The 13300-nt window shown below is 38.8% G+C and overlaps 1 protein-coding gene across 3 annotated transcripts in view; it reads right to left on the reverse strand.

The window, feature by feature from the left end:
- Positions 1 to 324: 324 nt before the first annotated feature.
- The window catches only part of LOC138621833 (anoctamin-4-like), a 46094-nt gene continuing 33118 nt past the window's right edge, over positions 325 to 13300 (reverse strand). For all 3 annotated transcript variants that reach the window (XM_069700165.1, XM_069700166.1, XM_069700167.1), the window contains 14 exons: positions 13021 to 13103; positions 11888 to 12028; positions 11281 to 11445; positions 10713 to 10749; positions 10365 to 10476; positions 8829 to 8886; positions 8120 to 8217; positions 6224 to 6366; positions 5166 to 5318; positions 4922 to 5069; positions 4712 to 4831; positions 2847 to 2952; positions 1701 to 1904; positions 325 to 926 (listed from right to left, as the gene is read on the reverse strand). In XM_069700165.1, coding sequence (XP_069556266.1) covers positions 1713 to 1904; positions 2847 to 2952; positions 4712 to 4831; positions 4922 to 5069; positions 5166 to 5318; positions 6224 to 6366; positions 8120 to 8217; positions 8829 to 8886; positions 10365 to 10476; positions 10713 to 10749; positions 11281 to 11445; positions 11888 to 12028; positions 13021 to 13103 — 1556 coding nt within the window. In that variant the 3' untranslated portion in view covers positions 325 to 926; positions 1701 to 1712. The remainder of the gene's footprint in view (positions 927 to 1700; positions 1905 to 2846; positions 2953 to 4711; positions 4832 to 4921; positions 5070 to 5165; positions 5319 to 6223; positions 6367 to 8119; positions 8218 to 8828; positions 8887 to 10364; positions 10477 to 10712; positions 10750 to 11280; positions 11446 to 11887; positions 12029 to 13020; positions 13104 to 13300) is intronic.

The raw sequence follows: 13300 nt of genomic DNA on the forward strand, positions 1-13300 counted from the left end.
AGTCTTCATGATCTTTTGCATGTTTAATTGGAAAACTGGAAAACTGGATAACACAAAATAGAAGAGATTGTTACTGCCATTATTTTAACACAAAATTAGCCATCTGTCATTAACAAACCTGAAGATGTCTTTTAAATGATCATGAAAGAGTATATTAACAGTTGATGTCAAGTTGCGATAAACCAAAGGAAACAAAGACGATCTCAAGAAACTGATGTCAATTTCGTCCACTAGGTGGCGGAAGGGAGCATTTAACATATGTAATTTAATAAAGAAATACCAGTTTATTTGAAAATATACAATAAAGACAAAGTCAAATTTCTTTACAATAAATAATGTTTATTACTGCAGTTACCAATCTAAATTCAAATGGAAAGCATTTCCAATATAAGCAAACTGTGGAGAGTCCCACAGCCTGATAGAATAGATCTTTATGTAACGTTTATTTTTATTGCACTACACTATAGCAGAGCAGATGGCCTGACATTCATTTAAATAATTATATTTACAATAAATGAAAATGTGAACCCCTTGAAGAAGGAGAATTGTAAACAGGGTTTGTCATTCAGTAAGCTCAGAAGAGTGGTTGCTCTCATCTAAACCCCCCCAAAAAAAAATCTGAAAAAGGTTTTTGTTGCTTGAAATCTACATTCAGGATCTGAACACATAAGCTGCTGGGACTCCAAAGTAGAGGGGAAAAAAAGTAGCAAAAACTGCCTTCACTTGTTCCAGAGGACATCTTTAATGGATGCAGACACAGACGCTCCGTGGTCACGGTGTCACTGAGTGCAGGATGCAGTTCAGACACTGTCCAACAGGAGGTGCTGGTCTGACATGGCAGGAGGAAGGGATAAGGGCCCAGGACATGCAGGAAACCCAGCGTTCCCCCTCCACTGTGCAGTGAAAACCAAACACCGGCTGACAACCTGGGAAGAGAAGAACTAGATGTAAACACTGGGGATGTGATCTATTATTTCTACTTACAAGGTCACATTTTCAACAGGATTTTGCAAGTTTACTGAACAATCATCAAACAGCAACCATGACAGACACAACTTAGCACGGCTTTCCTACAAACACTTTTATTTCCTTTGATACAGCTGCATTTATTCCACATTCAATCTTTTTTTTAATTGGAATTGTGGCATAAATTCTGTAACTAATTTATTCTTCAAGTCTTGGTTTAAGTCCAGTTTCAGCTATTGATGTATTATAGCTGTAATTAGTTAAGAGTGACTAAAACTTTTCTTTTAGTAATAAAACATTCATTAAGTCTCACTGTTTTCAGACTTACTGATGATGCCTTTGGCTCTTGCACAGCACATATTTGGATTTATTGGATTTAAGTCCAATTTTATTAATAATTTTTTGAAACAATGGGTCCTTGATTCCTGATGGTTAGACTTCTCATTTCTAGCTTCTGAATGACAACTGCTGCTGCAAGATTTGAATCACCATAACGAGTAATATAGAATTAAGATAAGATAATCAAGCTGTTGATTGCAGCTTATTTTAGAGCAAACAAACATTCAGGTTAATTATTGCCTGCTGAATTGCCTATAATTTTTAAATATCACTTTTACAACTCAGTTTAATTATGGACATTTCTTTTGTGTAACATTTGAAATAAAACTCCACAAAAGCAATGAACAGAGCTGAATAATCCCCCGCACAAACTGCTTCTGAATCTGCGGCTGTACCAGTTGGCATGTTCAGGGCCATTCCTTGTGATGGGCCGTGTCTTTCTTCTTCTTCTCATTTTTCTCCTTCTGCAGTCTCTCGAGCTCAGCCTCATACATCATCTCCTGGATCAGGTATTTCTCTCTGCGCATCCTGTCCCGCAGATCCTTGGGAAGGTCCGGGATCAGGTACGCGATTAGGGTCTTGATGGCGAAGACCATATGCTGCAAAAAATAAAAGTATGTTAACACAAATCCCACAGCTTGTACACCCACAGTGAAAAAAAAACAAAATACTCAGCATCTCCAAAGTCATGAAGTGAAATGTACTCATTTTTCTTTGAGCTTTTTAATCTTTAGCCAGTCCTCTGGCTCTTTAGTTGTTAAAATGCTCCACAAACTAAAACATGAAAGTTGCAAACTGTAAAACCAAAACAACTGTGCTGAAAGACACTAAAATGATCTGTAGGGTGCTGCAAAGTCTGGCGATAACTTTCTGTTGCTTCATCACGAGAAACGATACCTTTCACATTAAACATGTATTTAATCTGTTTTAACATATATAAAAAAGGAGCTTTAAACCTGTTTGTAGAAATTATCGTTTTTAAACACCTCGTAAATCGGAATATTTGCTGTGATCTTGTTTGCTCGTTGGTGACTTGTGGGTTAAACTAGACATGAATAAGGTGAAGCACCTGCGCAAGCTTTCCTTTGTGGCAGTGACTGCACACAGCAGTGGAGTGAGACTGATGATAGACAGACATCAGTCAGAAGACAAATAAAAGAAGCAGAAAATGTTGGAGTTGGAGAGAATTGAAGACTTTACCTTCATTCCCAACGACATGCATATGTCTGGGCTCCAGCTGTGAAATTAGATCTGCTGCATTTGCTTTTTTTTTTTTCTCTCTTAATCTCTAGTCTCAGAAACAGATTTGATCAAAATGATTTTTGAGTCCCTGTCTTTGTAAAAAAAAGTAGTGGTTCAACATATCACCAACATTGCCATGTTACTTCTTATTTATGAGCAAATTAGAGCAAATTGTTAAAGAAGACATAGACGGCCCCTCATAGATGGAGGTAAAAAGCATTGACAAAATGAGAAGAATCCAAATCTAAAGCCAGCCTGCTTTTCGGCATCATTTGTCAAAGACTAGAAAAAAAACGGACCTCAAAAACGATGATGAAGGCCAGCCGGGCTGCCAAGACGTGCCAGAACTGCAGAGTGTATGAGTACGGCTCAGCAGAGTCTGGAGGCTCCCTGTAGTCACGATACCTGGTGAGGAAAAACAATAAAATGACAGAGGTCAAAGTTCATCACAGAGTAGCACTGATGACTGATGATCTACTCGTGTTCGTGTCTGAACACCTGACAGAAAAAGTGAGCAAACCTCACGAGAGCTTGTTAACCCTAACCCTAACCTCACGAGAGCTTGTTCAAGGCTGCTGACTTTTTTTTTTTTTTTTTTTTTACTTTAAATCAACGTCACTGTATGTCACTGAAGTTGGTTTCTGATTTATTTTGGTTAATTTTTGAACAATTTATGTTGTGGTTTATATTTAATGTGGAGCTCAGTAGGTAGGTAGGTAGGTAGGTAGGTAGGTAGGTATGTATATACTTTATTAATCCCCGAGGGGAAATTTTTTCGCCACAGCAGCATACATACAGAAGCAATAAGACAATAATAGAAACAATAGAATAAAATAATATAATAGAATAATATAATAATAGAAAAGCAATAAAATAAAATAGCAGTAAATAGCAGTAAATAAATATAAATATAAAATATAAAATGCACAGTATATACAGTATATATACAGTACATTATATATCTATATATATTATATACAACAAACCAATAAACACAGTCAACATATATATATATATATGTATATATATATATATATGTATATATATATACATACAGTACAGTACAGTATATATCTATATATATAATATACAAGCAACCAAGAAACACAGTGAACAGTGTCATTGTACTGTGATGGATTTTGCCAGAGGTGAGTTATTGTAAAGTCTTATTGCAGTGGGCAGGAATGATCTCCTGTATCTGTCCTTGTGACAGTAAGAGCTTGTGCCTTGATTACTATGGATCTTTATTCAAGTGATAGATTAGGTAATCCATCCTGGTGTTCCACAAATGATTGAAGCCAAAATCTGCTAAAATGAACAAGGGTCTGTTTCCATGTTTCTTTTCAGATACCTCAGCCACCTTAAAATAACAGTTTTGACAGGTTATGCTTAATGAGCACTGCTGCAAGCACATATGAGGAGCGATCAAAAAGTTCAGAGACGGTTCCTGCTGTGCATGAACGGAGCACAGCGCAGTAATGAGCATGGAAAGCTATAACCTTTGTGAGTAACTACTCTAGTCACACATTTTTGTGACTATTGGTTTGTGTGCATATGTGATGTCAGCGTGGACTTGAGCAGAGTGCACGTCATGTTTTGTGTCAAATCCTTGAAATGCTTCAGAAATTCTTCAGTAATGAAGCAGCGAGCCTCTTGAGGTGTTTGAGCATCATTCACATTTCAAGATCGAAGAAGGCGCAACCAGATGGGTTTCCTTTGACATTTGTGGGGCTGTGCTCTGTTAATTTGTCCTCCAGAACCAGACTCTCAACCCTGAGTTCTACTGGGATGTTCTGAGGCGTCTCAGCAAACATGTTCGGTGTAAATGACCTGAACTGTGGCGCGCCTGCAATAACACAATTCCTTCTACTCGCTGGATTTGGCCCTTTCTGACTTCTTTCTTTTCCCCACAAATTTGACACAAAAATGGGATGTGCGCTCTCTGCTCAATTTTCAGTTTTATGGTGAAATCGCAAATGCGCACGAACCAGTGGTCACAAAATCACATGTAACTCAGCAGCTGATGTTGATGAAGAGACGTAACTTGGACTTACTCACTCATGAAGGTCACAGCTTCCCCCTGCTCCATGCCTGTCAATGTGCTGTGCTCCGTTCATGAACAACAAAAACATCTGTGGTCGCCCCTCGTACGCTCAGACTCTACCTGCAGTACTTCACAGCTTCTCCAAACAGCTCGGAGCCGTTCGTCCTGGGCTGTGATCTTCTCTCAAAGTCAGACACCCGGAACACTGAGAGACTGGCGTTGACGTAACCCATCAAACACCTGAGGAGCACACAGGAAATACGTTTAGCCAACATACACAGCATCAGGAGTTATAATCCCTCACCGTGTGACTCTTTCATCATCACTCACCTTTCCCCTGCTCGGCCCTGACCGGCACAAGGTCCATACTTGTAGGCGTAAACAAGGCGAGGGATGAAGTCTGAGGTTACGGCGATGACAAAGGCGTTGGTGATGACAGACAAGATACCGATGCCCTCCAGGATGCCATACCAGATCCCTGCCGTGAACACACGTGTTCAAAAATTACAACCGAAAACCTTATAAAACAGAACACGATCCTCTTACATGATGAATATACAACGTTCTTATTTACCTATGTCTTTGGCTTGTGATGGCAGAGGTCGTCGCCACTGTGTGACAAACTTGTAGGCATCTAAACGAATCTCAATGACATTGTTCAGCAGGGCCAAGAGAGGGGCCAGAGGAAAAGCTGCCACAAAGATGGTGGTGAAGCCGAACTGTAAAACTGAAACAAACAAAACCAAAGCCTTCAGGTCCCACACCGCCAGCAGATATTCATCGTGTTTGCAAACAGCTGCTTTCGTGAATTTATAGTCATGTTTTTGGTCTCCTTATGAATGAAAGAAGACAGTCTCACTCTTTTTAGCTGTTTTTTTTGCTAACTTGTGAGGGACATATTTAGCTCTTCACCTGCTAAATGCTTCACTGGTTTTCCCAGCTAGTAGCTAACTTTGTGCTCTGCTTGCTGTATTGCAGGTCGTGTGCAGTGAGTTTTGACTGAAATCTGCCTGCTGAAAGCAGTTAAACTGAATAAAAACATTGGCTGGAAAACTAAAACAGTAAGCCAAAAAAAAAAAAAAAAAAGCTAAATTGCTCCTTCAGCATCTATCCAGTCAGTTTATAGATATAATAGAGAGTGCAGAGCTACAAGGAAGATTGGAGCATGTAGAAAAGCCTCCGGCTCAGATTCAATCCAGTGCAAGTCTGTGTTACAATTACATAACATGGATTGCAGCTGCTGGATCACAAAATTAAAATACATGCAGTGTTAACCATCGTGTTGTCCTCGGGTCAAAATGACCCGCAGCTGTGTTCAACCAAGTTCTATTTTATTCTATATTTTTATATTTTTGGGGATCATTGGTCATCATTCTTTAAAGAAACCCTCACAGCCTCCTTGTCACCAATGATCCCCAAAAAATATGAAAATAAAACAGAACTTGGTTGAACACAGCTGCGGGTCATTTTGACCAGAGGACAACACGAGGGTTAAGGGAATTCTTTAATAGCAGATTAAACTGAAGTGCATTCAGGATAACCTTAAAATACAACATTCATTTTAAAGGTTGTCCGTGAGGTTTATCAGCACTGAACATGCAAAGTGAAGGTTTGTGTTGAGGTGCAACATACTCATCTCCAGGTATTCATCAAAGAGTCCGTAGGCATTCATTGGCTGCAGGTTGTAATCCCGCTCCCACTGTGTGAAGCGGGCCTTGGCGTTCTGGCCGTGCTCCCTCCTCAGCCTCCGCCGCGTCCACCAGTTCTGGATCAACCTAATGGAACGGATAGACGGTCATTCAGTTTGTTCTGATTATACAGCACCCGGTCCAGTTGTTCTAGGATCAAGGAGACTGCTGCTGAATGTATGTACAATATGTATCTTTTAATTTATTTGGTGGAATTACTCATGTTTGTGTGGATAATCTACAGATTGGTCAGGATTATATCATATAGGATTAAATAGCCTGCAGGCAAGCTAGTCGGTCTGTGGTGCCGTACAAATGCTAACATGCTAAATAGAATTACATACAAAGACAGCTGAGGTTAACAGGAATGTCATTAACTTGATTTGGTCATAAACCAAACATTAAATTGATGGACACAAATCGGATGAAACGAGGAAGACCAAGACGTTTTTACTGCAGTTAAACTTCATCCTGACGAGAACATGAACGTCTGAACAATATTGGGTGACTGCCGACAAGTCATTCAAAATCAAGTGTCAAACTTATGTCACTATACTAAATTTGAATCACTTATGTTTAACTATGATTTGTTCAGTTTGAATAGTTGCATTAATAAAACTGAATCTATCGTGGTTGAAATTCTTCGCCAGCCTGGATGCTCCGCTCCCTTCACACCACTTGCAGTCATCAAATTCATACGCAGGACTCTTTGGAGTCTGATGAAATGTAGGTTTATTGAAAATCAAAGGTTTCAGTAGGCCGCGTGTTCTCGCGAGAGCAAATGAAGTGGAACTCTTGAGCACCGCCTTCCCGTGTTCCCATGCTGTCGTCGGGCTTTCCCAGGAAGGTACATGCCATCACGTCATTCAGGAGTCCTATTCACTGTCATCAAAATGCAAGCTGCCCCCCATCAGCTGCTGCTGCTGCCTTTGCGCTGACACAAGGGGTCTTATCAGTTGAGAAGACCCCCTGACGTGTCACTGATGACTCAGTCATGACTGACACCTGGAACTGCTGCGAATTACACAAAACCAATACTCCTACTGACTAGGCATTAAAATGAATAGTTGAGTATATCAACATGTGTGAGTATTAAAAAACAATCCACCAAACTATTATATTTTAAAAAATGACTAAATTGAATTTATTAGTTTGAAACTGAATTCATATAAGCTAGGAACTAGTATATAATATTCAATATAATATCAAATTAATAATATTTAACTGAATCAATTCACTCTAAATCTGTATTTGATCCTCTCTGAAAATTCACATTTATCTGTGAATCTGTACATCTTTCCTCTTACATATGTTTCTTAGTAAACTGAAACTGAATAGCAAGGACTGAATTTGAATTCTGAGAACTGGATGTTGAAGAGAGATGAATCTTCAGTGAGGATCAAAAACAGTTTTAGATCAAATTAACTCGGTTTCATAAAACTACATTCAGTTTCAAGTTTCGTGGAATCCAAAATAACAAATTCAATTTCAAAACTCATAAATTGACTTTCAAAATAAGGCTCAGTTTTTAAATACAACTATTCAAGTTAAACAATACAAATTCAAACTAAAAGTCAGTTTCTACTGACACATTTCTTCCCATACTCATGAACTCGTGGTGGCACTACGGTGGGGGATCAACAAAGACGGCACTGTTCATTGCCTGGAGACCATAACAAATTACCATGGCAATACATCCAGTGTCTGTTCAGTCTGGACCAAAATGGCGGACAAACCGACAGCCCGACTTTCCCCATTCCTTGACTGACATTGCTAGCATTACTAAAAACACAACACTTTGATTTAATTTGCAAGGTTTCCAAAAACAAATGGAACTCACGGGTAGCCGAGCTCCATGAAGTTGTTCCACGTCTGTTTTAGCACCATAATGATCCCCATCTGCATACAGAGGTCAATGAGGCAGCCGCTGGGGTGACACTGCAGGACAGGCAGAGACATGATCAAATCAAACTGGAGCCCTCGCTAACAATGGCATTTCTAAAAGGTAAGCAGAAATTGGAGGCAATCTGCATTACTGCATAAAGTCTTTATAAGCATCACTCACACTAGGAAACACCCGTTGTTTCTGTCTGTTAGACCCATGTTATGTTGGTGAGTCATTATTATTATTATTATTATTATTTATACAGGCATTATGAGCTCAGCAGCTTTGCAAATGTGCATTAAAAGGCTGTAAGTTCTTCAAGTGCACTCATGACTCTGCACAGCCACCAAAGGCTGAGCGTGGTAACACTTGTCCTGTCCATGTCACATTACAGAGAATTTTTCCATTTCTGCAGCCATGGGAACACGAGTGGGAGCACATTAGCTAAGCACCTAAAAGTGTCGACTCAGGCCTTTTGTCCCCGTAGACCTCTTCAGTGTGTTATTTTCCCTGCGTGTTCCCATAAGTACTGCTTACTGCTGATGGGGATTAAATGCATGGTGGTCGAGCATACAGTAATAGCTTAATGTCCAATTTAGAAATACTTGGATCCATAATGCTTTGCTGTTATTCCCCCAAGGGGGAAAGCAAAGTCATTACTCACTTCTTCCAGTTTCCAGCGATTGATGAGACGTAGATATGCACCAGGCCGGCCTGTGAATCTGTCAACCAAGGAAAAAAACAACAACAGCAGGAGTTGCTGCATCACATAAAATAAAACGGGAAAAAAAAGACAACCTCTCAGGTCTACGCTTCCGGCTTCACTTCAAGCTTAATAAAGCAGAGACATCTTTCTGCTCTAAGATGTAAATGTAATTAAATGGATCTGGTGGTCAAAACTGTGAAAGTCTCTGAAGTGGGTGCCATAAAACCAGGTTTGAGCTTTTTCTAATCTTCATATTGAGACTTTTCTGGCACTGTAAGAGCTGAGACCACTCTGTGTCCCCTGGGAGCTCTATTCGGCAATAATAAATCAGTCTTATGATGCACTAAGATTCTATCTATTTGTCTGAGTGATAATATCATATCTGTCTTTATTGTTTCTCAGTTGGCTCACACGTCTACATTTCTGCTTCCCCCAAATGTCTGTGAGTTTTATCGCTGAATTTGGATGTGCTACAGTGACCCCATGATACAACTTTTCAGTAACACACATGTTGGTAAGGGGCAGGATACCCACCCAAACTAAACCATCATACATTGAAATTCTCATTACATTCTCATTATATTACAGGAGCACATTGCAGTCACAAAAAACACCCCAAAAGACCCAATCCTGTAATTATAGCACACCATCTCATAATCACAATCCCAAGAAAGGTTATGGTGGTTTTCCATCATCATCACACTTGAGAGGAAAGAGACCATAGTGCTGCCTGATTTAACATAATAAATGTTGGCTCTGTTTATACGCACAATGTACTGTAATTGCCTGCGGTCACACCTTTTGGTTTGTAATTGTACTTTTTCATGTGTGGTATGATGACTTCTTTTTAAGATTATTCTTTGGCCATTTTAATACTTTTATTTGACAGTGAAAGTGGAGCTTGATGAGGAGGAAATGAGGGGAAAGTGAGGAGGGAATTTAACATGGGAATTGCCTGGTCAGGGCGTATGCACGCGAAACTCTTGGCTGTCAGGTCACCCCGTGATACAGTGTCCTGTGTCTTATGTGGTACACTTGTGATAGCGTCTTGCCTCATGAGAACAACCTTTTGCTCCCCATTTATTGTGTATTTGTATTTGGACTTTACATTTTGGAAAATAAGTATGTTGAATTAGCTATTTACCAATGCATTACAATTCCTGCCCTACATTCCAATTTGGCATTTGCTCGTATTTATGAATTGGTTTTCTGACAATTACAAGAGTTTTTGTAATAACTATGAGATCCAGATCTCGTAATTTTCTTTGCGGCATGAGATAAAATAGTTCCCGTCTTGATAACAGGTCAGAGTTGTCATAACAGTTTTAAGTAATACGTTAAAGGTAATTTTAATTTAAGGCGCAGGCCCACAAGTCTACAGTGAAACATTTAGTTTGTACATCCTGAAAAACAGACACCCCGGTTATATTCGTTATCACTGCATGACTGCGTGACTTCTGCAGTGGCACATGCGGCACTGTGTTTGTGACTCACCTCCCCAAAAAGAAGGCGATGTAGAAAGTTGAACTGTTGAGATTGACAAACTGAAAAAGGAACATCTTGAGAGTAAAGCTGTTTTCCCACTCTGACTCTGTCCTGGGCTGCTCTGTGGCGGCACACACAGAAAAGAAGGGATGAGGAGAAACAAATAAAAGCAAAATATCTATATTAGTACAAGTCTGTCAAAACTGCATACAGACAAGAGGATTTTAATGAGATTTAAGAGTTTACTTGATGACAATCATAATTTTTTGAACTGAAAACACCTGTGTACAGTAGTAGTAAACATAATCAACACACGTTTTAGCCTTTAGAACATCAGATCTGGTTCAGCCAACTTACCTAAATTTGTGAGTAGGAGAGCAACTTTTTCATAGAGCTGAAAAACAGGGAGAACTTCAATTGGTTTCTAATTGCACTTTTAAAAATTTGACTAAGAGAGTAATTTATTTCTGTCTAACAACTGAATTACAAACATATGTATATATATTGCCAGGAGAAAATATATAAATATATACGTATATACATATAGATACAGACACACACACACACACACACACACACACACACACACACACACACACACACACACACACACACACACACACACACACACACACACACACACACACACACATACACACATATATATACATACATACTTTTATATATGGATATATCTATATATATATATATCATATATATATATATACATATATCTATATAGATATGTACATGTATGCGCACAACTATATGTATGAAAGTTTGGCCGTTACATGTACAAAAAGCAACACAAAAAACCTTTTGTGTTTCAGTATCTTTCGTTGAGTCATGATTTTTGCCTCCTGAAATGAATTTAACTACGACACCATTTTGTATCTCTGCACCACCATGGACAGCAGAAACTCACCACGTTGAGGAGCATGATGACGCAGAAGTTGATGCACACTGCCGTGCCCGTGGTCGCCACCTGAGAGTTGTTCCTGATGAGAGCCCAGCCGAAGGCGGCGAAGGTGCTGACGGTGATCACGCGGTAAATGACGATGCCAAAAACGGCGGCGATCACAATCAGTATCTGTGACATCATAGTGACATGAAAAAAGACCACTAATAAAAAAAAAAAAAATATCAATTTTGAATTGCACTTGGAAAGCAAATAAATGATCAAGTGCTTTACAATATACTGTCCATGAAAACAGATATATTATAACTTTCATTCGGAGAAGTCTATTACATATAACACTTGAGAATATGCTGTTGTCAAAGTAAACAGTTGATGCATTTTGTTTATCCAGAATTTGCCAAAAATGTATTCCTGTGCAAACAAATAGCAACTGATATGAAAATTAAGAACATGTTGGATAAGTAAGAAAATTCAATTGTCAAAAAATATTTAAACCTGCACAGGGGAAATGTGGTGACAGGGCTTTTTATTTGCATAAATAAGGCTCTATAAGAGAGGGTGAATATAAAGGTGAGAGTGGCACACCTCATATTTATTTAGACAAGAAACTCACCATAAAGAAAATTCCGGACGTTGAGACCATGAGGCGACTGTATTTGTCGGTGAAGGCCTGGTAAGGCTCGGGCTTTCCAGATATGGGGTTCATCCTCTCCTTCTTGGAGTATTTGGCCTCAAACTGGGGGCGTATTTCTTCCTGAACGACAAGGGACACGACTTGTGAGAAAAATCAGCTAATAAAGTGAAGGGCTTGATTAGGTAGGTATCGGATATGAAGTACTATAGATCAGGTATTTCTAAAAGTAGAGGCAAAGTGGAAGAAAATGATGAACTGCAAAATGTGGAACAAATATAAACTAAAATTATTTCCAGAAAAAAACACTAGACATACAGCATATGTGCTAAATCATCCTATTATGTGACTAACATATATGGTTAATTCTTATTTGAATTTTATTTCCAATAAAAATCTGACAACTCTGCAAACAGAGAGTTAAATATTAGCACAAACCACTAAAGATGGACATTTCTGACTAAATTGGGCAAATGCTGTTAGTCTAAAAAGGTAGACCTATAGTGACATTATAAAAAAGAATGTATTAAATACTGAACACTTTGAGGATCCATACAATTATCAGCATTCTTTGTGGTAATATTGTGCTTAGAAGTTAATTCTATGTCATTGAAACTACGAGTTTATAACTAAGTCACAGCCACTTTGACCAAATACCAGAATCTGAGTTTATCATCTGTTTCGTCATCTGTTCTGTACGAAGCAGACGATTCTGAGTCATTTTCACACCCACAAAGGGAAGGCCTTCAAAGATCACATTCACCAGCTGAAGTATGAGGACTGTGTGGGTTTTGTTTGAGCTTTCGTTACAAATGTGTTAAAATTGTACATTATTAGTGAGTCATACATTCATTTGAGGCAGACTATGTTAATGAAGGTAAATACATAATAAAAGGTGGGAGTAGAGAAGCATTTTTCCAGGGCAGACCTGCTGTGAGGGCATCATTGTTTGAGGTCAAAGTTCAGGAAGAATTTATCTAAATTGAACTGCAAACAAAGAGATCTAAATAGAAATATAAAAGGTTTTGTCTTTTTATTCCTAAATTCTTTCCCCAACATTCATCATTCATCATATTTGGCAACAGGTACAGAAACAAGTACAGTAAATACGTCACCTCCTCTTCCTCCCAGTCAATGAGGTCCCAGTCGTATGCGAGGACAGCTCTGCGTCTCTTCCAGAACTCCAGGAAGACTGTTGCTGGAGAACATGAATAAAATAAGGTCAGTATACGTGACCATGTGTGTTCCTCCTAAATACTCCCCATTATGATTGTGATTTTAGATACTTGTCTCTCAAGAAGAGCCAATATTCTATTTGTTTAATTTTTGGTAAAACATTTGCATACTATTTTCCAGTTCGTACTTGCTTGCTCTAATTGTTTTTCTGATTTATTG

This window comes from Brachyistius frenatus, unplaced genomic scaffold (assembly GCF_029030835.1).
Source record: "Brachyistius frenatus isolate BFR_SWC_R1_liver_20210118 unplaced genomic scaffold, ASM2903083v1 Contig_32, whole genome shotgun sequence".
Classification (NCBI taxonomy): Eukaryota; Metazoa; Chordata; class Actinopteri; family Embiotocidae; genus Brachyistius; species Brachyistius frenatus.